Source organism: Lepus europaeus, chromosome 22 (assembly GCF_033115175.1).
Source record: "Lepus europaeus isolate LE1 chromosome 22, mLepTim1.pri, whole genome shotgun sequence".
NCBI classification, from domain to species: Eukaryota; Metazoa; Chordata; class Mammalia; order Lagomorpha; family Leporidae; genus Lepus; species Lepus europaeus.
Window position 1 is genome coordinate 27,267,521 of NC_084848.1, and position 19,824 is coordinate 27,287,344.

The 19,824-nt window shown below is 53.1% G+C and overlaps 2 protein-coding genes across 5 annotated transcripts in view; one reads left to right on the plus strand and one right to left on the minus strand.

Moving 5' to 3' along the window:
- Nucleotides 1–194: 194 nt before the first annotated feature.
- FAM161B (FAM161 centrosomal protein B) lies at nucleotides 195–16,246 on the plus strand. 2 transcript variants are annotated; one of them, XM_062181333.1, is made up of 10 exons: nucleotides 195–277; nucleotides 2,207–2,517; nucleotides 3,086–3,636; nucleotides 4,750–5,096; nucleotides 5,876–6,003; nucleotides 7,809–7,973; nucleotides 8,203–8,302; nucleotides 10,149–10,291; nucleotides 10,668–10,839; nucleotides 15,950–16,246. In XM_062181333.1, the coding sequence occupies exons 1-9, from the start codon at nucleotides 224–226 to the stop codon at nucleotides 10,804–10,806; spliced, it is 1,938 nt and encodes a 645-aa protein (XP_062037317.1). In that variant the 5' UTR covers nucleotides 195–223; the 3' UTR covers nucleotides 10,807–10,839; nucleotides 15,950–16,246. The 2 variants fall into 2 exon arrangements, with proteins under 2 accessions (XP_062037317.1, XP_062037316.1); XM_062181332.1 differs by lacking the exon at nucleotides 15,950–16,246 and having other exon boundaries at nucleotides 10,668–12,604.
- The window catches only part of ZNF410 (zinc finger protein 410), a 30,715-nt gene continuing 23,809 nt past the window's right edge, over nucleotides 12,919–19,824 (minus strand). Inside the window, exons 8-11 of one of the 3 annotated variants that reach the window (XM_062181335.1) lie at nucleotides 19,132–19,257; nucleotides 18,269–18,409; nucleotides 16,789–16,916; nucleotides 12,925–13,770 (exon numbers count right to left, since the gene is read on the minus strand). In XM_062181335.1, the coding sequence (XP_062037319.1) occupies nucleotides 13,750–13,770; nucleotides 16,789–16,916; nucleotides 18,269–18,409; nucleotides 19,132–19,257 (416 nt within the window). In that variant the 3' untranslated portion in view covers nucleotides 12,925–13,749. Of the gene's footprint in view, nucleotides 13,771–16,788; nucleotides 16,917–18,268; nucleotides 18,410–19,131; nucleotides 19,258–19,824 lie in introns of all 3 variants that reach the window. The other 2 variants (XM_062181336.1, XM_062181337.1) reach the window with 2 other exon arrangements.

Consider the following 19,824-nt stretch of genomic DNA (forward strand, 5'->3'; position numbering starts at 1 on the left):
GTGCTGCTTCAGTCGCGCCCTGTGAACCGGAAATGAAACGCTCGAAGAGAATCGACCACTCAGAAAACGATCCTTGCCTCCTTGGGCGGGATGAATCGGTCGGCTGCCCTGGAAGCCAATCAGGGACCAGATTGAGAAAGGGGCAGGACCAGGCTTTTCGTAACTAAGGCAGCCCCGCAGCCGCCGCTGTCACCGCGGCCTCTGCCTCCGCCCGGCTGGGAAGATGACGGTGGGGAGGCCTGCGGGAGCCCCCGGCGACGCGGCGCGGAGCCGTCAGGTGAGGAGAGGAGGAGAAGGCAGGAAGCAGGCGTGCGCCCTGGAGAGGAACCCCCGAGAGGAACCGGGGTGGTGTTGCCTAGGCGACCGGCGGCAGGGGCGTGCCTCGGAGGAGGAGCGAGTGGCCGGGGGCGTCCGGGCGGCCAGGGTCCGAGTCTCCCCCCCCCCCCCCCGGCCCCCGGGCACCGTAGCAGCGGCTCTCTGGCTTTGCTGCTGGCGGCTGCCCTGTCCCCATTTTGTGGAATGAAAGCTGAGGCACGGAGAGGGGCAGACGTGCGGCGCCAGGTCCGCGGAGGTCGGCCGTGCGGGGACGGGGCAGGGAACTTTGAGAGACTTCACTCCGATACTGCGCGGTCCTGTGAATGCGGGGTACTGGACGCCATTTTCAGTGAGTGAGTTGTGCGGAAGCGCGCGCACCTCTGGGCCAGTGCTCAGCCTTGCGGAACCGGGAGACGTTCACCGCAGGGCACCTGTAGCGCGGCACTGGCCTGCTCCCCACCGCACCCCGTTTCGCTTCTGCAAACACACATCCAGCCCCAAGCTGGCCCCATCTCGGGTCACTCCCCCAGCCGCACGGGCCTTCCCTTTACTTCCAGAAGGTTCGCGGGTGTTCCTGCCCAAGACTCTGGGTCTTTGCATTAGCTCTTCCTCGAGCCAGGACCCTCTTAGCCCAGATCTCACCAAGGCTGGCTCCTTCTCATCAGCTGGGTGTCAACCCAAAATTCCCACACAGTGAGCAAACGACAGTCCAGAACTCACGAACGAGGCCAGCAGCAGGAGAAGCAAAAAACAAACCAAAACACCGTTGTTTTTCTTAGCAACCCCCCCCCACACACACACACGCAGCTGCAGAATGGCCAGCCTCCCTTCTAAATGACGATTCTTCACAATTCCCATGCCCGGCTTTGTTCTCCTCGCCTTCTGAATAAAAGCTGCACGACCATCAACCTCACTGTCCCTACCTCGCCACGGCTCCCACCTGCCTCGGGATTCCTAGTGACCTTCCCCTGGGTGTTGCCTCGCCGTGTACCCTCAGCGCTGATGGTTTTCAGTGACGTTCCCGTCTTGTACCGGCTGCCTTTTCTCACTGGGAGTTCAGCTCCGTGAGCGTGGGCATCTTGTTTGTCGTATTCTCGGGCAAATGCCTAGCGCACACTGGGCCTCCAGTGAAGATTTCGAAGTGTGTGGCACGGTGCTTCGCTGCCGCTTGGGACGCCTGCGTCCCATATCAGAGCCCGGCTTGGTCCCCAGCGACTCCACTTCTGATCCACTGCCTGCTAACGCGCACCCCGGAAGGCAGCAGCAAGGGCCCAAGTGCTTGGGTCCCTGCCACCCATGTGGGCGGCCCTGATTGGTTTCTGGGCTCCTGGCTTTGGCTTAGCCCAGGCCTGGCTGTTGGGAGCTTCCGAGGAGGGAACCAGCAGATGGAAGATCTTTTTTCCACCTGTCTCTATTTCTGCCTTTCAAATAAAATAAAAATATGTTTAAAATAAAAACCAATGCATTGTAGGACACTTCTTTCCGTTAGACCACATCATTAACCATCCGCTCCTAGGGACGGAGTGGGAGTTGGCTCGAATGTGAGGGCAGAGGTGGAGACGGGAAATCAGAGCCGGGAGATGGCAACAGCGGATGATGCCCACGTAGGGGAGGGCGGAGTGCCAGGGCCCCCGGGAGGGGAATCCCGAGCGCAGGTGCGGATCCGGCGCTCTGTAGGTGCTGCCGCTCGGCGTGGAGCCGGGGACCGGGTTCGGCTCTGTGCTTCCCCAAGCACACGCCCATGCCGAGCTGGGAAACCTCAGCGCCCCCTGCGGACTTTCTCAGAGTGTAACGGGAAGTGACTGGCTGTGAGCTGGAGGCCCGCGAAAGCCTAGTTGCCCCCCCCCCCCCCCCCCCCCCCGTCTGCCCGTCTGTTTCTGTTCCGTCTCAGGTGTTTCCCCCCGGGTCCTCCTCGGACACAGAGGCCGAAGAGGAGCTCTCTGGGCACAGGCTGGCTTGGCCCAGGGCTGGCAGGCTCGCCGAGTTCCTCAGCCCAGAGCAGGAGACGGCCTCGGCCTCGGCCTCAGCGGGCAGCTTGGACGAGAACTGGCAGGTGCTGGCGCAGAAGGGCGGGTGGGGCCTGCTGGAGTCTCTCTTTCTGTCGGAGGCAGACAGCGACGATGACGATGACGAGGACCTGGAGCGCTTCTTCCAAGACCAGGGCAGGGGGAAGCCGCAGGTGGCGCAGCGCCCGCCCGCCAGGTAAGGCTGCGGTCGGCCGCGTCTCTGGGCCGAGGCTTCTTGTGTAAAAGTTGCCACTTGGGCAGGCTCCAGCTCGCCGTCAGCTTTTGGGTCCACCCAGCGCCGCGCCTCCTGCTCGGCTCTCCTGAGAGGCTCTGGGCAGTGCCAGGCGTTGGAGTAGGTGGAGCGATGGCAGCAGGGACCCTTCGCCTCGGCCAAGCCGGTCCCATGCCCGTGCACCTCGCGGAGTAGCTCCTTTCCCTGCCAGTAGCGCTCTAACACACAGTGGGCCTTCCACTCTGCACACGAGGAGCCAGGTTCCAACAGAAGCGTGTTCAAGGCTCGAAGCAGGATTTGGGTCTGACTGTAAAGCCCCGGTGCCCTGATCCTGTGGCAACATCCGAGGGCACACTGGCAGTGCTCGGGTCAGTTCTGAGAAGACACACCCCCGTAGGGCTGCTGGGATTGCTGGTGGGAGGGAAGGGGGCAGGGTGGCCTCGTGGGCAGGTTTTGGGCCTGGAGGCCTGTGGCACTAGGACTGGAGCTGCTGGGCAGGGAGCACTGGGGCCGAGCACTGCTTCTCCCCCAGGCGTGGCTCCACGAGGCGCTGCAGCTCCCTGGGCAGCCTCCCCTCGCACAGCGCCAGGGCTCAGCCCCCGCCGCCCTCGGGCTCCACACCTCCGTCCCAGCGCAGAAGCGTCAGCTCCTGGGCCTCCTCCATCACCGTCCCCCGGCCCTTCCGCATGACGCTGCGCGAGGCCCGGAAGAAGGCGCAGTGGCTGGCCTCGCCTGCCTCTTTTGAGCAGGAGAGGCAGCGGGCCCAGCGGCAGGGCCAGGAGGAAGCCGAGTGCCACCGGCAGTTCCGGGCGCAGCCTGTGCCCGCACACGTCTACCTGCCCCTCTACCAGGAGATGGTGGCGCGCAGCGAGGCCCGCAGGCAGGCGGGGATCCGGAAGAGGAAGGAGCTGCTCCTGGCGTCCCTGAAGCCCTTCAGCTTCCTGGAGAAGGAGCAGCAGCGACAGGAGGCCACTCGGCAGAGAGACTTGGCTGCCACAGCCAAGGCCAAGAGCCCCAAGCAGAAGGCCGCCAGACGGATCCCCAAGGCCGTTCTGGAGCCAGCCCTTGGGGACAAACTCCAGGGTAAGGACGGCCTTGCCACCTGCCACCTGGGCACGTGCTGGGGCTCAGGGGTCAGCCTGGCTCAGAGACGAGCGGGCCAGGCGGAACTATGAGAAGGCTGTGGGGATGGGTTGGGGAGTGCACGATGGGGGAGCCCACCACGTCCCCCCACACGCAGGAGGACTGGTGGCACTGTTGGGGACCGGTGGAGGCCTGCGCTGCCACAGCCAGTTGCCCCTGTGGAATGCTCCGCCCCTCCCTCATCCTGGTCTGCACGTCAGTCACGGAAATGACTCGGGATGGATAGTTATCGTCACAGAGAGAGGGCTCTGGATGGAGGCCTTGGGCTTTACGCGCCATGCACCAGACCCGTTCTGCAGTGAGCAGACAGTCACAGATGGGGCGAGTCATTTGTGAGGATTAGGGACCTAAGTCAGGGTGGAGCTGGGGTGGGGGCTGTCTGGGACCAACAGTCCCCAAAGAGAGCGAGCCCTGGGGCTACCCTGAGGGAGCGTGGTGAACTCTGTGAAGCAGTGGACCGGCCGGGCTGGAGGAAGCAGGGAGGGTGGAGAGAGGGAGGACTCGAAGGGAGAGGCAGGGGCAGCCAGGGCGGGCGGTGTTCGCACTCCACCCCGGGGGCACTGCGGCAGCACTGGGAGCTCTGTGCAGGGAGCAGGAAGATCACGCTCAGAGCTGTGTCTGTGCCTGTGGGGCGGCCGGGCCCGAGGGACGCTCGCCTAACAGGAGGCGATTTCAACAGCTCCACTGAGAAGTTCAGAAACTAGCGGCAGGGACGATGCAAGAGCATGCACTGACAGCTGGAAGAGGAGGGGGTGGCGGAGGTCCTGGCTGATGAGGGGCAGGGGAAGGACTCGGGCAAAGGGCGTGGGGCGTGGGTGGCAGGGTGGACAGAGATGGGAAGGCTGGGAGAGCACAGGGGCCCAGCCTGCCCCCGCTCTTCCTCTCTGAGGCGGGAGCAAACAATGCTGCGTCACCAGGTGGGCTCCGCAGTAACATCTTCAGAAAAGAAAAAGCAAGCTGGCCACTGTGTGTGGCCTGAATGCCCCATCGCTGGCCCCCATCAAGCTTCCCGGTGCCTCTGCAGCCACTCCTCACTGCCCTTTGTCTCCACAGAAGCTGAGCTGCTCAGGAAAATTCGCATCCAGATGCGAGCCCTGGACACGCTCCGCGCGGCCTCCTCTCCAGTCCAGGCCACCGGCAGCCAGGCTGCCCCACGGCGCCGGACAGCCAGCCGCACCCAGGAAGCAAAGCTGGGGTTTCTGCAGACGGACTTCGAATTCCAGCCTCGGGTGAACCCGGTGGTCCCAGACTACGAGGGCCTTTACTGGGCCTTCCAGAGGAGAGCTGCCAGAGGGCGGCAAAGCCGGGAGGCCACTCGCAGCAAGCCCTTCCTGCTGAGGACTGCCAACCTGCGCCACACCCAGCGGCCCTGTGCCACCGCCACAGCCGCTGGGACAAGGGTGAGAGCCCGGGCAGCTTGGGGACGCCGGGGCCTGGGGCCTGAAACCCAGGTGGGCCCAGGCTCCATGGGAAATGCTTCTCACGACACTTTTCTCTTAGTTTTTTTTTAAAAAATCCATGCTCAGTTGTGAGCAGATCACAATCCTATCTATCCAATTAAGGCCACGGAGGGGCCGCTGTTGTGGCACAGCAGGTGCAGGTGCCACCTGTGATGCCGGCATCCAGCTCGAGTCCCAGCTGCTCCCCTCCTGATCCAACTCCCTGCTAATGCTCCCGGGAAAGCAGCGGAAGATGGCCCAAGTGCTCAGGTCCCTGCCACCCACATGGGAGACCCAGATGAGGCCCCTGGCTTCTAGCTTTGGCCAGGCCCAGCCCTGGTCAGTGTAGCTATTTGGGGAGTCAGTCAGCTGATGGAAGATCTGTCTCTCCCTCTCTGTAACTCTGTCTTCCCTCCCCCCAAAATAAAAAAAAGGTTTATATATAAAGACCACAGGAATCTTACCCCGTCTCTAGGGGGATTTTGCCAGTCTGGAGGGCAGGCAGTAGCCACCAGCTGCTGTGCCCCTGTGCCAGCTCCGAGGGACTCCTCATCTGACTGAAAACCTCAGGGGTGACATTTACCTCCCTTCTAAACCTGAGGTCTCCGGAGCCTTGCCTTACTCCCCGGGGAACAAAGTGAGGTTTCTCATTGTCAGTCCTCCACCGAGACCGGGTCCCCGTTAGGATGGCACCTGATTGCACGCGCCCTCTCACCAACAGCAGGCCTCGCTTCTCCTAGGACTGCCCCCCGCCGCCGGCCGCGCCGCTGCGGAGGAGTCGCTCTCTGAGCGGCCTCGCCTCGCTCTCTGCCAACACCCTCCCGGTGCACATCACAGATGCCACCAGGCGGAGGGAAGCTGCGGTCAGGTGAGTGAGCTGGCTCCCGCCCTGCTGCTGGGCCTCCCCCCTCACCAGACACTGCAGTCAGAGGGCACACGGGGCTCTTGGAGGACACAGCCATCGGTCTAGCACACATTCATGGGGGGCTCATGGGGCGCCAGGCACGTCAGGCAGGAGATTCCCTAGGGAACCTATGGTTTCGTATCCAGTCTGAAACACAGAAAAGCGAAGCAGCAGTAACCACAGCGAGCAGTGTGGGGATGGAGTACAGGGGCCTCAGGGCACTGGGCACCAGGCAGGGGTCGGTCACAGCTTGCAAGAAGTGTCTAAGGTGAAGCCTGACGAACGAGGAGTTAGCCAGAGATCAACATGGGTCAGATCCCACAGGGGAAAGAGGAAAGTAGCCATGGGAACAAGAATGCTGAGAACTGTGACAGCGGGTGGCTGGACCTGCCCAGAGACAGGCCATCCCCGGCACCGACTGCAGAGTCCGGGAGACCCCTGGTGAGGCGATGTCAGGGAAGGCTGGGAAACACTGCCCTGTCACAGGCCAGCCTCCTGCAGCAGTGCCACCGAGGGCAAGCAAGCAGGACAGGGCCTGGGAGAGGACTCGCCTCAGTGCCTCCCCAGTGTTCCCGGGGAAATACCTGGAACCTACTTGGCTGCTTAATACCCAGAATGGATCACAGGTCGAGACCCAGGACTACACCCTTCTTCCTCAGCTTTCATAGCTGGAGCTCCTGGATCAGGCCCAAATGCATCCGAGCCCTTGGGGCCTGTGAGCGGGATCTGCTTCCCAGCAGCAGGGAGCGGGCCACAGCAGATTAATTTCCACCGTTTGAACATAAACATCCAAACGCAAGTCTTGTCTCCCCTTGGCAGCCCTCTCCACAGCGCCTCCTAGAGCGCTGACGGCACAAACTGCCTGCCACAAGTTGGCCCCAATTTCTGCATCCAAGGAGACCCATTTCTAGTTCTCCTTAGAAATGGAGCTTTGTATCCCCCAAAGGACCAATCCACCGTGCACAGCAGAGTGGCCAAGGGCACGCAAGTCAGAGCCTGGCTCATCCTGGTGACTCACCCTCTCTGAGGCTCGGTCCCCTCCCCTGTAACCCGTCCTTCAGAGAGCAGCTATGAAGAAGACACGCAGTGCTGTGGTTCTTGGTTCACAGCAGGCAGCGCTGCAAACGGAAGCTCTTAGTATTATCTTGTTTCCAGACAGGCAAGAAGCCTAGCAAAGGCCTATTTGTTTGTTTGTTTATTTTTGACAGGCAGAGTGGACAGTGAGAGAGACAGAGAGAAAAGTCTTCCTTTTCTGTTGGTTCACCCCCCAATGGCGACTACAGCCGGCACCCTGTGGCACGTGCACCGTGCTGATCCGATGGCAGGAGCCAGGTGCTTCTCCTGGTCTCCCATGGGGTGCAGGGCCCAAGCACCTGGGCCATCCTCCACTGCACTCCCAGGCCACAGCAGAGAGCTGGCCTGGAAGAGGGGCAACCGGGACAGAATCCAGCGCCCCAACCAGGACTAGAACCCAGGGTGCTGGCGCCGCAGGTGGAGGATTAGCCTAGTGAGCTGCAGCGCCAGCCAGAAAGTCTATTTAAACTCACATGTTCTTCACTCAATGAGAGCACGTCTCCTGGAGCAGCAAAAGACTTTATCTGCCAATGCATTTCATGCCAGGCCCTTGCTCTCGCTGAAAATGCCAGCGATGGTAAATGACCTGTCCGGTCATAGAGAACACCAGCCTAGCCCTCCAGAGAGCTCACTGAGATTGCTTTTCTGTGCACCCCAGTCGGTCATCAGTGTTTTTTTCTGCCTCCTCCCTTTAGAAGTTCACTTGAAAAAAAGGACAAAGCAGATGAGAGTATTCAGTGGCTGGAGATGCACAAAAAGAAGTGGCAAGCAATGTCTAAATCTGTGACCTTGCGTGCAAAAGCCATGGATCCCCATAAAAGCCTGGAAGAGGTGTTCAAAGCAAAGCTGAAAGAGAACCGGTCAGTGTCCCACACGGCCCAGGGCTGCTTGTCTTGGGGCCCAAGAGGTCACTGGCCTTGAAAAGAGCACAGTGCAGCTGTTAGGGCCGGCCCCTGTAACCCAGGGAGCCAGTTAGAAATTTGCAATGCATGGGCGGGGGTGGGGTGGGGTGGTCTCTGCGTAACTAGAATGAAGGGAACGCTTGCTGGGGAAAGATGGTATTCTTCCTAGAAATCTTTTGAATTCCAGGAATAATGACCGTAAAAGAGCAAAAGAATATAAGAAAGAATTGGAAGAAATGAAGAGGCGAATACAAACAAGGCCCTACCTCTTCGAGCAAGTCACCAAGGTAAAGCCAACTACTCTTTTTTTTTTCTGCTTTGGATGAAAGGACTCTTAGAAATTATGAAACAGGTCAGCATCGTGGCATCAAAGGTAAAGTCTCCTCCTGACACCGGCATCCCATCTGGGTGCTGGCTCATGTCCTGGCTGTTCCACTTCCAATCCTGGTTCACTCCTCAAATGGCCACAGTAGTCAGGGGCTCGGGCCAGACAGAAGCCAGGAGCCAGGAGCTTCTTCTGGGTCTCCACATAGGTGGCAGGGACCCAAGTACTTCTGCTGCTTTCCCAGGTGCATTAGCAGGGAGCTGGATCGGAAGTGGAATAGCCAGGACTTGAACTGGCGCCCATATGGGGTGCTGGCACTGCAGGCAGCAACTTTACCCAATATGCCACAGCGCCAGCCCTGACTTATTCATTTTTTAAGGATATATTTATTTATTTGAAAGTCAGCGTTATGGAGAAGGAGAGTGAGGGGAGGGAGAGGCAGATATCTTCCATCTGGTGGTTCACTCCCTTAATGCCAGGCCAAAGCCAGGAGGCAGGAACTCCATCCAGGTCTCCCACCTGGGTGCAGGGACCCAAATAGCTGGACCACCTTATGCTGCTTTCCCAGGCACATCAGCAGGGAGCTGAATTGGAAGTGGAGCAGCCAGGACTCGAACCACTGCTCACACATGGGCTGCTGGCATCACAGGTGGCGGCTTGACCTGCTGCACCACAGCACTGGCCACCTTGGTCTCATTTATCCTCAACTCGTTAACATCCTAGCCTTGAAACATTTTTAGTTCACCTCACCTTTTTCCGTGTAGGTCTCATTTGGTCTCTCCGGTATTACTAAAGTCCTTGCTTTTCTTTTATTTTTTTATTTTATTTTATTTTTTTATTTTTTATTTTTGACAGGCAGAGTGGACAGTGAGAGACAGACAGACAGAAAGGTCTTCCTTTTGCCGTTGGTTCACCTTCCAATGGCTGCTGCGGTAGCGCGCTGCGGCCGGCGCACTGCGCTGATCCGATGGCAGGAGCCAGGTGCTTATCCTGGTCTCCCATGGGGTGCAGGGCCCAAGCACTTGGGCCATCCTCCACTGCACTCCCTGGCCACAGCAGAGAGCTGGCCTGGAAGAGGGGCAACCAGGACAGTATCGGTGCTCCGACTGGGACTAGAACCCGGTGTGCCAGCGCCGCAAGGCGGAGGATTAGCCTAGTGAGCCGTGGCGCCGGCCTAAAGTCCTTGCTTTTCAAAGGTATGGCTCACAGATTAACCATGAACATCTCCTAGGAGGGACTGACAAAGAATTTGGGTGGCAGTGTGGTTTAGGAGGTTAAGCTGCTGCTGCCTGGGATGCCTGCGTCCCAAGTCAGTGCCATTTTGAGTCCTGATGCCTCTGCTAATGCACCTGGCAAGGCAGCAAACGCTGACCCCAAGTACATGGGTCCCCTGCCACCCATGTGGGAGACCCAAGTGGAATTCTAGGCTTCTGGCTTCAGCCTGGCCCAGCTCTGGCTGTTGCAGGCATTTGGGGAGTGAGCAACAGGATGAAAGACCTCTCTCTCTCCATCCCTTCCTTGCTCTGCCTTTCAAACAAATATTTTAAAAAATAAAAAAGAAATACAGAATTGCAAGCCCTATGTGAGTCCTAACAAGTGAGAATCTGCATTTTAACAAGATCCTTGGGGGACTCACATGTACATTAATGCTTGAAAACAAGGCTCTAAGGAATGTTCATGCCAACCTGTGCCAGCACTAAGGGTGGCAGTGATAGTGTCAGTATTGTAAGAATATTAATTAAGCACGTAATGTAGAATCATCTGGTTATTCACAAAACAGCTAGAACAGATTAATTTCCACCCTACAGAACCTTGCCAGGAAAGCAGCAGAACAACGGTATCGAGACACCCTGAGCCAGGCTGGGCTGGAGGAAGAATTTGTGAGGGACAAGGGTCAAGACAGCAGCACTGCACAGGGGGAGGTGGAAGGCAGAGTCAAGGATTCGCGCAGGTAATCTGCAATGCTGCCATCATTCTGCAGCTCCCCACGTTGTTATCCCCAGTGTTGCCACTAGGGGGAACTCAAATCCCCAAATGCCCCCAGTGGTCCTACACTGGGACCAAAGTCCAGGCCTCCTGTGTAGGTGGCAGGAACCCAGTTAGTCAAGCCATCACCTGCTGCCTCCCAAGGTGCATAGCAGGAGGCTGGAATGGGGGTGGAACTGGGAACTGAACCCAGGTGCTCCAATATGGGCTGCAGGCGTCCCATCCAGCATTGTAACTGCTAAGCCCAGTGCCCACCTGTGTTGAGAACATTCTCAAACCGTACACAGTGCTTTCTTGAAGTGAACATGTGCTGTTTTGTAATGCTTTTATTTCCTCTGCAGCACCCATGAAATTCTAAAACTCAGCATCAGAGACCCACAGCAGGCTTCTGAAGAATCTCCAGGATGGGCCACAAATCCCAAGAAAGGACTGGAAGAGCTAAATTACAAATCGCCAGAAAACCTCAAATCACTTGTTTAATCAGTACACTTAAAATTGTACTTTTGAGCACTGGTAAGCACCTAACTTGTGGCTAATTAAGGCCAGACTTGCTGTTGAGAGAATAGGGAAAAGACTCACAGCAGGTACTGGAATGGGTGAGGAAATCAAAGCAGAAACACACAGGGTAGAGGGATCATAACCCAGAGCTAAGGGTTCCTCCTCCACCTCACACCGGGTACACAACAGAGAAAAGGGTACAAGCCAGATGCTTATAGGGGCTAGTCAAACTTGGTGGGATAGCAGGAGACAGTAGACTGGAATCAACCTGCTGGGTGGAATGCAGGCCCAGAATTCCCAGGTCTGCCACATTTCATAAGAAGCCAGACATCTGCACGCTGAAATACATCTATCAAATTTAACCTATGGTAGGCCAGCACCGCGGCTCGCTCACTAGGTTAATCCTCCGCCTGTGGCGCCGGCACCCAGGGTTCTAGTCCCGGCTGGGGCGCCAGATTCTGTCCCGGTTGCTCCTCTTCCAGTCCAGCTCTCTGCTGTGGCCTGGGAGGGCAGTGGAGGATGGCCCAAGTCCTTGGGCCCTGTACCTGCATGGGAGACCAGGAGGAAGCACCTGGCTCCTGGCTTCAAATTGGTGCAGTGCGCCAGCCATTTGTGGGGTGAACCAACAGAAGGAAGACTTTTCTGTCTAACTCTGCCTGTCAAAAAAAAAAAAATTAAACCTATGGGGGCTGGCACTGTGGCACAGCAGGGAAAGCCACTGCCTGCAGTGCTAGCAGCCCATTCAAGCACCAGTTCAAATCTCAGCTGCTCCACTTCTGATCCAGCTCCCTAATGTGCCTGGGAAGCAGAGGAAGATGGCCCAAGTCCTTAGGCCCCTGCACGTACATGGGGACACCCAGAAGCTACTGACTTCTCGCTTCAGATCGGCCCAGCTGCGGCCACTGCACTTTTCGGGAGTAAACTAGCAGAAGGAAGAGCTTCCTCTGACTCTGCCTTTCAAATAAATACATAAATCTTAAAATATTAGCCCATCGAGGATGACAGATTTGCAGCTTCTGGTACAAGGTTTCTCAGTCTCAGCACTGTTGCTATTTTGGGCCAGATAATTCTCTGTTGGGGTTGAGGAAGGGAGCTGTCTGTGTGTTGGAGGATGTTTAGCAGCACCCCTGGCCTCAACCTACTAAATACTAGCAGCAAACCCCTTACCTGCTGTTTGACAGCCAAAAATGCTTCCAGACAGTACCAAATGTTCCCTGTGGGACAAAAATGTCCGTGGTTGAGAACCAAGTGCTCTAAAATAAAAGCAAGGCCACAGGAAGCAAAACCTGGCATTTAAAGAATTTAAGTAATTGCATGAATTCAGTATACACAGTACAAGGTGATTATGCACGTTGTTAGCAAATGAAGAACTGTAGGGGCCGCACTGTGGCGTAGCACGTAAAGCTGCCGCCTGCAGTACTGGCATCCCATATGGGTGCCGGTTTGAGTCCCAGCTGCTCCACTTCCAATCCAGCTCTCTGCTATGGCCTGGGAAAGCAGTAGAAGATGGCTCAAGTGCTCAGGGCCCTGCACCCATGAGGGAGACACGGAGGAAACTCCTGGCTCCTGGCTTCTGATCGGCATGGCTCTGGGCATCGTGGTCATCTGGGGAGTGAACCAGTGGATGGAAGACCTCTCTCTGCCTCTGACTCTCTAACTCTATCAAATAAATAAATCTTTAAAATAAAAACTGTAATGACGTTGTCTTACAGAGCAGTTGATTCTTTGATGTCATCAGTTGAGAATGTCCCCCATGTGCACGTCTTTGTGTATGTGTCAGCATCAGCTTCATTTTAAATAAATTGAAAACTTCTCTAACAGCCACGATCTTCTACTAGTAGCTGACCTTTGGAATACTTTTCTTCTTACCAGGAACTGGATACCCTCTGTCCGTACAGAGACAGGAGGGGGGCAAGGTGCCTACTCTAACAGCAGCACCTTCTCATGCTTGGGAAAATGCCTCCGTGTCTTATTCCTGCCAGTCTCCTAGACTCGGACATGGCCTCTGGTGGCAGCAGAGCGAGGCGCTGGCAACGAGTGCCAGGGACAGAGGCGGACTCCCCTGTCACCTCTGCGCACGCTCTTCAGTTCCGTTTTCCCTGCACGGAATCCTACGGGTCAGTCAGTGCTCGACCTTCAGGACTGTATTTGTTACATTTCCTTTCTAAAAAAATAAGAGCCAGAGAACTCACTGGGCTGTTTTGTTTATTTAAAAGGAAAACTGAAGCTCTGAATCACTGATTTTTAACTTTAAAAAAAAACCCTCAACATGCTTCTGAATGTTTCATAAACGAAGGAAGCAAAGTGACCAAGTAGAGGTGCACAGGGCAAGACAGTACTTAGCCTGGGCCGAGGGGAGATTCAAGTAATTTATTTTTTGCAGCCCAGTGGCAGAGTCTCTTACTCAGGTTGCTAAAGGGAGAATGGCAGCAGACTGACATCACTCCCTTCTTCAAAGCAACAAGGCATCTTGAAAGCTCGACTTCCTGGTGAAGCTCCAGGGGTGGTGGCAGGACTTAGTTCATCCATGTGAAACAGAGCTGAGTGTGGGCTGAAAACGCTTCAAAGGAAACCTCCCCTCAGCCGTCCCAAGGAGCAGCCTCAGCCCACACACAATCAAATGCACTTCCGGGAGATGTCTATCCCACAATTTTGCAGCAGGAAGAGAGGCAGCTACAGTTAGGCAGCCCATAGCCAGCACCTGGCTCCTTGTCTGATCAGACGGCAGTTTGAAGAGAAGCCTGCTTACGTCTACCTTCCATGCCAGGGCAGGTGAGCACGGGCAGAAGCGTGGTGTTGGCCTTCACAGATCCATTCTGGTTATGGCAGACAGCAAGCCACTGCATCCGGGTCCCACTGCGCGCACTCTGGGATCAGAGCTGCTCTTCCAGGACCCAGCACCCATATTCATGTCCGTCTTTCAGTTCAATCTCCTTGGTTTAGTAACTGCAAAAGATTGAAGGCAAATCTGTGATAGGTTTACAGGAAAGACTTCATACTAAGTAAAAGGATTAAGAGTGGCAGTGAAGAATGCACCACAGGTGAATCAAAGATAGCTCGTTCCACTGCAAAAGCCAGGCACAGAATACGTCTCACTCACATTCTGGCCAGTCTTCGGCCACTTCATGAGGCTGGCCTGTTAACTATGGCAATAAAATATTCTGAGCCCAAAAGCTGAACTACTGTTTTATATAGTCACTTAATCAACAGTCAGGGATAGTTCGATCTGTAACTTACAGGGAAATCAGTAATGTTATAACCAAAAATCTGCTAAGTCAGTGTCTGCCAAAGCTCAAACTGAAGGCTCAAAAAGCAGCTGTTCCCCTTAGAAGTTCTACATGAGAAATGGAACCTGCTCACAAGACATCCAGGGGTTCCATGAGCTTAAAAATTCCTTTCCTGGGGCCGGCACTGTGGCAGAGCAGGTAGAGCCGCCGCCTGCAGTGCCAGTTCATGTACCAGCTGCTCCACTTTCAATCCAGCTCTCTGCTATGGCCTGGGAAGGCAGTGGAGGATGGCCCAGATCCTTGGGCCCTTGAACCTGCATGGGAAGACCCCTGGCTTCGGATCGGCTTAGCTCCAGCCACTGCGGCCAATTGGGGAGTGAACCAGCAGATGGAAGACCTCTCTCTCTCTCTCTCTCTCTGCCTCTCCTCTCTCTGTGTAACTCTTTCAAATAATCTTAAAAAAAAAAAAAATCCTTTCCTGTGACAGAGGGAGGAATCTTGATGGACTCCCACAGGGTGATGTTTTATACTCAAAGCTTCTGTTCAAAGAAAGTTTTGTAAATAACTGGAAAAACCTGGTTTCCATTTTATTTAAAATGAAAATGAGATGGGACCAACTCACTAATATTCAGAATAAAAACTGGGCTTATTAAGATATAATCAGATAAACTCTAGTGCTTAAAATGTATTTGGTGATATTAATTTGCATGAAGGTAATTTATATACATTTTAGTGACAGGAAATTTAAAGAAAATTGAACAAAAGCTAAAGAAAAATTTAAAACCTGGCCGGCGCCGTGGCTCAACAGGCTAATCCTCCGCCTTGCGGCGCCGGCACACCGGGTTCTAGTCCCGGTCGGGGCACCGATCCTATCCCGGTTGCCCCTCTTCCAGGCCAGCTCTCTGCTGTGGCCAGGGAGTGCAGTGGAGGATGGCCCAAGTGTTTGGGCTCTGCACCCCATGGGAGACCAGGATAAGCACCTGGCTCCTGCCATCGGAACAGCGCGGTGCGCCGGCCGCAGCGCGCTACCGCGGCGGCCATTGGAGGGTGAACCAACAGCAAAAGGAAGACCTTTCTCTCTGTCTCTCTCTCACTGTCCACTCTGCCTGTCAAAAAAATAAAAAAAATAAAAAAAATAAAAAAGAAAAAAAAAAAAAGAAAAAAAGAAAAATTTAAAACCTTAAATCACAGACTTCACTTGATGCTTGTGGCAGGGAATGGTGTGTTTTGGCTTTTTTTTTAAGTTACTCATCTTAGAGAGGGGTCCCTCATCTCTGGTTACTCCCTAGCGCCTGCCAGCAGCGGGGCCTGTTCATTAGCATGCTGCCAGACCTGCGCGTGCAGCACAACTGCAGGGCACCGTATACAGTTCTGGAATTACAAAGGTGGAGGTCCTCAATCCGCCCCAAGCTTTCTGTGTCAGAAGCTATTTTCCATTTTCTGCATAACCAGCACCCTGCAGAGTGCCTCACACACGGCAGGAATAGAATACATATCTTTTGAATGAATGAAGTTTTTATACATCTGTCATATATTTGAGATAATTGGGAGTTCACTTCAATGATGCAAAAGGTACTCAGCAGTATAGGATAGAAAAACTCCCAAAAAAGGCTCAGTGTTGTTGATTGGCTTATTAGGGTAATAATTTGTACTAGGTAAAATGAGAAATTTCTTTTCTGAAATGACTATTTGATGGAAACTCTATGGCTGGTAAGAGTAAAGATTTCTTTTATAGAAGAATCAAAATTAATAAAAGAAAAGGGAGTAAGAGAATTAGGATATCATCATTTCGTAAGCCCCAAAGAAAAAACAGATCTAAGTCATGATCAGTAATGATTGCCAAAACTTTTATATAACCTACAAGGACAACTTTTTTTTTTTCTTTTTCTTTTTTTAAGGTACCCTGTTGCCATATGGGTGCTAGTTCAAGTCCTGGCTGCTCCACTTCCAATCCAGTTCCCTACTAATGGCCTGAGAAAGCAGCAGAAGATGGCCCAAGTCCTTGGGCTCCTGCACCCACATGGGAGACCCGGAAGAAGCTCCTGGCTTCAGTCTGGCCCAGCCCTAGCAGTTGTAGCCATCTGGAGAATGAATCAGTGGACAGAAGATCTCTCTGTCTCTCCTCTCTCTGTAACTCTGCCTTTCAAATAGATAAGTCTTTAAAAAATAAAATTAAAAAAAAAAAAAGCAACCTTTAACCCCTCCTTGATTCTGATGGTGATTCCACATTCAACAAGCAAATGAGCACAATCCTGTAAGCCCAGTGGGTTCAGCGTGCTACCTCCCTGACACATGACCCTGGAGGAAGGAGTATTCATTACTGTGAATGATTCTGTTCTCTCTCTCCCCCTTCAGGGACCACTCTCTTCCAGGGTGTTACCTTCCTGATAAATCTTCACGTTACAGTGAAGCAGAGAGCCGTAGGAACAGGAATCACTCACTAAGGAATGTGTAGAAAGGAACCTTAATGCTGACAGTTTCTGCTGTGACAGAACAATCCCCCGACTCACAAGATCCCAACACCCAGCCTCCTTTCAAGTTGGGCCTACGCTTAGCTTAAAGGAAGGATGCTCTATGGCTTCTCGGCCTTTCGGCTAAGACCAAGTGTAGGAAGGGTGCTCTTGTCAAAAGTTAGAGAAATGAAAGTGGAGAATTTTTCAGATCCTCTCAATTAGGTTCTTCATCATTCTCCACGTAAGCCACCACAGAAACAAAGTAAGGACAGAGACAGCTTTACCTCCTGCGGGTTTACCGCAGTCAGGACAGACACCTCGTATGACTGCCTCCCTGACTGCATGGTCACCAAGTGATGTGTCACATCAGGCACTGAAGTCAGGGCACGTGGAGATCCTTCGGCAAGCACCTCTACGGAACAGCAGAAAAATGTCTGAACGGAAAGTGAATCCACAGATATACCTACCTGCACCATCAAGCCTCTCATTAGGAACTTAACAAACCTCCCCCAAAGATGGAATCCCACATTCCCATTTTTCTCCCAAGTTAATTCCTCTTATCAGGTTATTATCAGTAAATTTCAGAAGTACTACCTAAGGATGGGAAGAAAAGGCAAGAATGTTGATATAGGAGTTGAGCATTTTTCAATGGATCAGTTTAGAATGCATCAGCTTTGTTACCAGGATTAAAACCGTGTATGAAACGGTAAAAGCTGCTTATGGCAGACATAGGGGGACCAGAGCCAGCCCTTGAAGCAGTCACCAATGATACCAACAATGCAGTAATTGCTGGTCAGTGTCCCTTCCTCTCCTGGGACTTTTTTCAAGGTTGGCAAACCAGCTCCACACAATTTCTGTGCCTCCTGTTTGGTTATTCACTAGTATTATTTGTGGAACAGAAGAGGTAATAGTCAATAGCACAATGACACCCACTTATACCCAAAACTGACTGAGTAGGATATGACAGGTTCTCACCCTTAGTAGCTGCTCATCACTGGGATCACCATGAGAATCTTCTGGAAATAGCCCACAGAGAAATGACTTGGCCCTCAAACCACTCAAGTTTCTTCCAGGAGCTTTTAGTTTCAGCTGCTCTTTCCCACTGTGCATGTGACTTAATGTTTGCTGATGTGCTATATTCTATGTACTCAATGTTGTTTCCTATATATTTCTAAGTTTTGACTTCTCAACTGGATTTTAAGATACTTTTTTGTTTTCCCATGGTGCCAGGCACACAATAGGCACTGAATAAATGCATGCTGACTTTACCTGTTAAGTTTGTCAGAGAAGAGGGCCTGGCCTATGTAACTTGGGTGAAATTTCTATACCAGAGAGGAGCCAACTGTTTGCTAGAGAGCCCTTTCTTTCTCCAGAGGATCTGGCTTTTGAAGGTATGGAGAAGTTGCTTTATATCTCCTCAGTAAAGCCTGGTTATATTCTGTTTAAATGTTTTAAAAGTTAAGTTCTTCCATAAGTGCAACAGGAAAGACAGAAATAGTTGGGCTATGATGCTGAAAGGATTATAGATGTTTTCCCTTTCAAAATTTTTTTCTGTTTATTCTTTTGCTATATCATCTTCAATGAATTTTTTAATGTTTAGATTCACTGATCCACCCCATAGAATAAGAATACAAATACTACTCAGTCGTTCCACAGCTACTAGCGTAAAGTGAGATGCATTAAAACCTTCATTCTGAAACACCACTTTCTTAGCCCCTAGCTGCAGCCCATCTTCCCCAAATAAAGGAGAGCTGGAAGTCTTACCATCATCAACTCCCAGGATAGAATTGGTATTTGGTAGGTTCAAGGACTCTCCACCAAGGCTGGGCTGGGAATTCATAGACACCAGGTTTTTACTGGGAACTGAAGCCTCTTCAAGCAAACTACTGCCCATGAGTGGCTCAGCTGCACAGAGAACAGGATGTGAGAGAATACAGCAGTCAAGGCTGTGCCTGGTCCTCCTCTTCCTGCACCGGAAGCTGGCCTGCTCTTTAGAACTGGACGCCAACCATATCTGGGATGCCTCTCCTCTCAGGAAATGAGAATGAACCCAGTGAAGGAAAAGGCTGACCCTTAGCCATAATCATCCTTGCTGGGATCACCATCTGGAGAACTACTATACACAACAGGGTAGATGGATCCTTAGGAGTATTTGGAATGAAATAATTAAGGAAATACAAAGAAAAAGAAAAAGAATAAAAAAAAGTTATCAAAATTTAAGACAGGGCAAAAGGTTGTCAAAAAAGTTTAAAAAGAAAGTTTAATCTCTTGTCATACAGAAATCTTTTATCACTGTGCTACACAAATGCTAGTCTGTGGGTCAGCACTAGTTACCAAAAAAATCACTGGGCAAACTTTTGTAACTACAGATTCTGCAATCTTACTCATCAATTACTGCATTTATGTGGTTGTTTTATTTAGAGGGGAGGACAAACAAAGAGAAAAGACATGTTTTAAAAGCTTGCAGATGATGCTACTAACAGTTATGTTTGGAACCCACCAGCCTATCAAATGAGACCAGGTCTCTCTACCCAAAACAGAATCAGAAAGCCTCCAGAGGGGCAGGCAGGCCAAAGACGTGGCTCTGTGAGCCCAGAAGACACAGCCCCCACTGCGCCCTCTCTCACCAGCTTGCTCCTGCTCTTGACTGCCAGCTGCCCCCAGCTGCAGGTGATGCCGTCTCATGTGCACGTTCCTGCTCCCACTCTGAGAGAAGGTCTTCCCACAGACTTGGCACTGATGAGGCTTCTCTCCTGAAACAGGGAAGGACCAAGTGTAACGGGGGGAGGTAAAAGGACAGAGTAACATTCTGACCAGAAGAGAATGGGGGCAAGACCTAGACAGACATGCGCTGAGAGTATTAAACCAGATCTAAGAGGCTGCTGCTTCCTCTATTCCCCACCTTCCCCAGCCTCTCAATCATCAGCACATGGGGAAGGCAGGGAGCGTCACCAGGAGGGTGAGCACACACACTGCACTGCTGCCTTCACAAAACCACCGCTGCCACAGAATCACAGCAGCCACACGTGGACATATCTGCTCTGTTCAGATCGTCTTCTGTGACCTGGAGGGCAAGTGCCACCGTCAAGGAGTCCAAGCCTCAGCTTACACTATCCCCTTGTCCACCCTTAAAGAGTCTCCAACATTCACCCTGGTGGTCCTAACTCAATGATCTAGACTATCCTCTCTATCCCTAAGCCCCAAACTCTCAGTTTACATTCCACTTAACCAGACAAACCATACCTAGTGCAGGGGTCACAAACTCATGGGACTGGTAAGCCGCAAAAGTAAAAAGGCCAAGTGGGGCCACAGTAACCTAG

Bases quoted from the DNA above. Each gene is read 5' to 3' on its own strand.
- FAM161B (XM_062181333.1), top strand. From the start codon at position 224: ATGACGGTGGGGAGGCCTGCGGGAGCCCCCGGCGACGCGGCGCGGAGC. The intron at 278-2,206 runs GTGAGGAGAGGA...GTTCCGTCTCAG, and splicing joins ACGCGGCGCGGAGCCGTCAG to GTGTTTCCCCCCGGGTCCTC. The intron at 6,004-7,808 runs GTGAGTGAGCTG...TCCTCCCTTTAG, and splicing joins CGGAGGGAAGCTGCGGTCAG to AAGTTCACTTGAAAAAAAGG.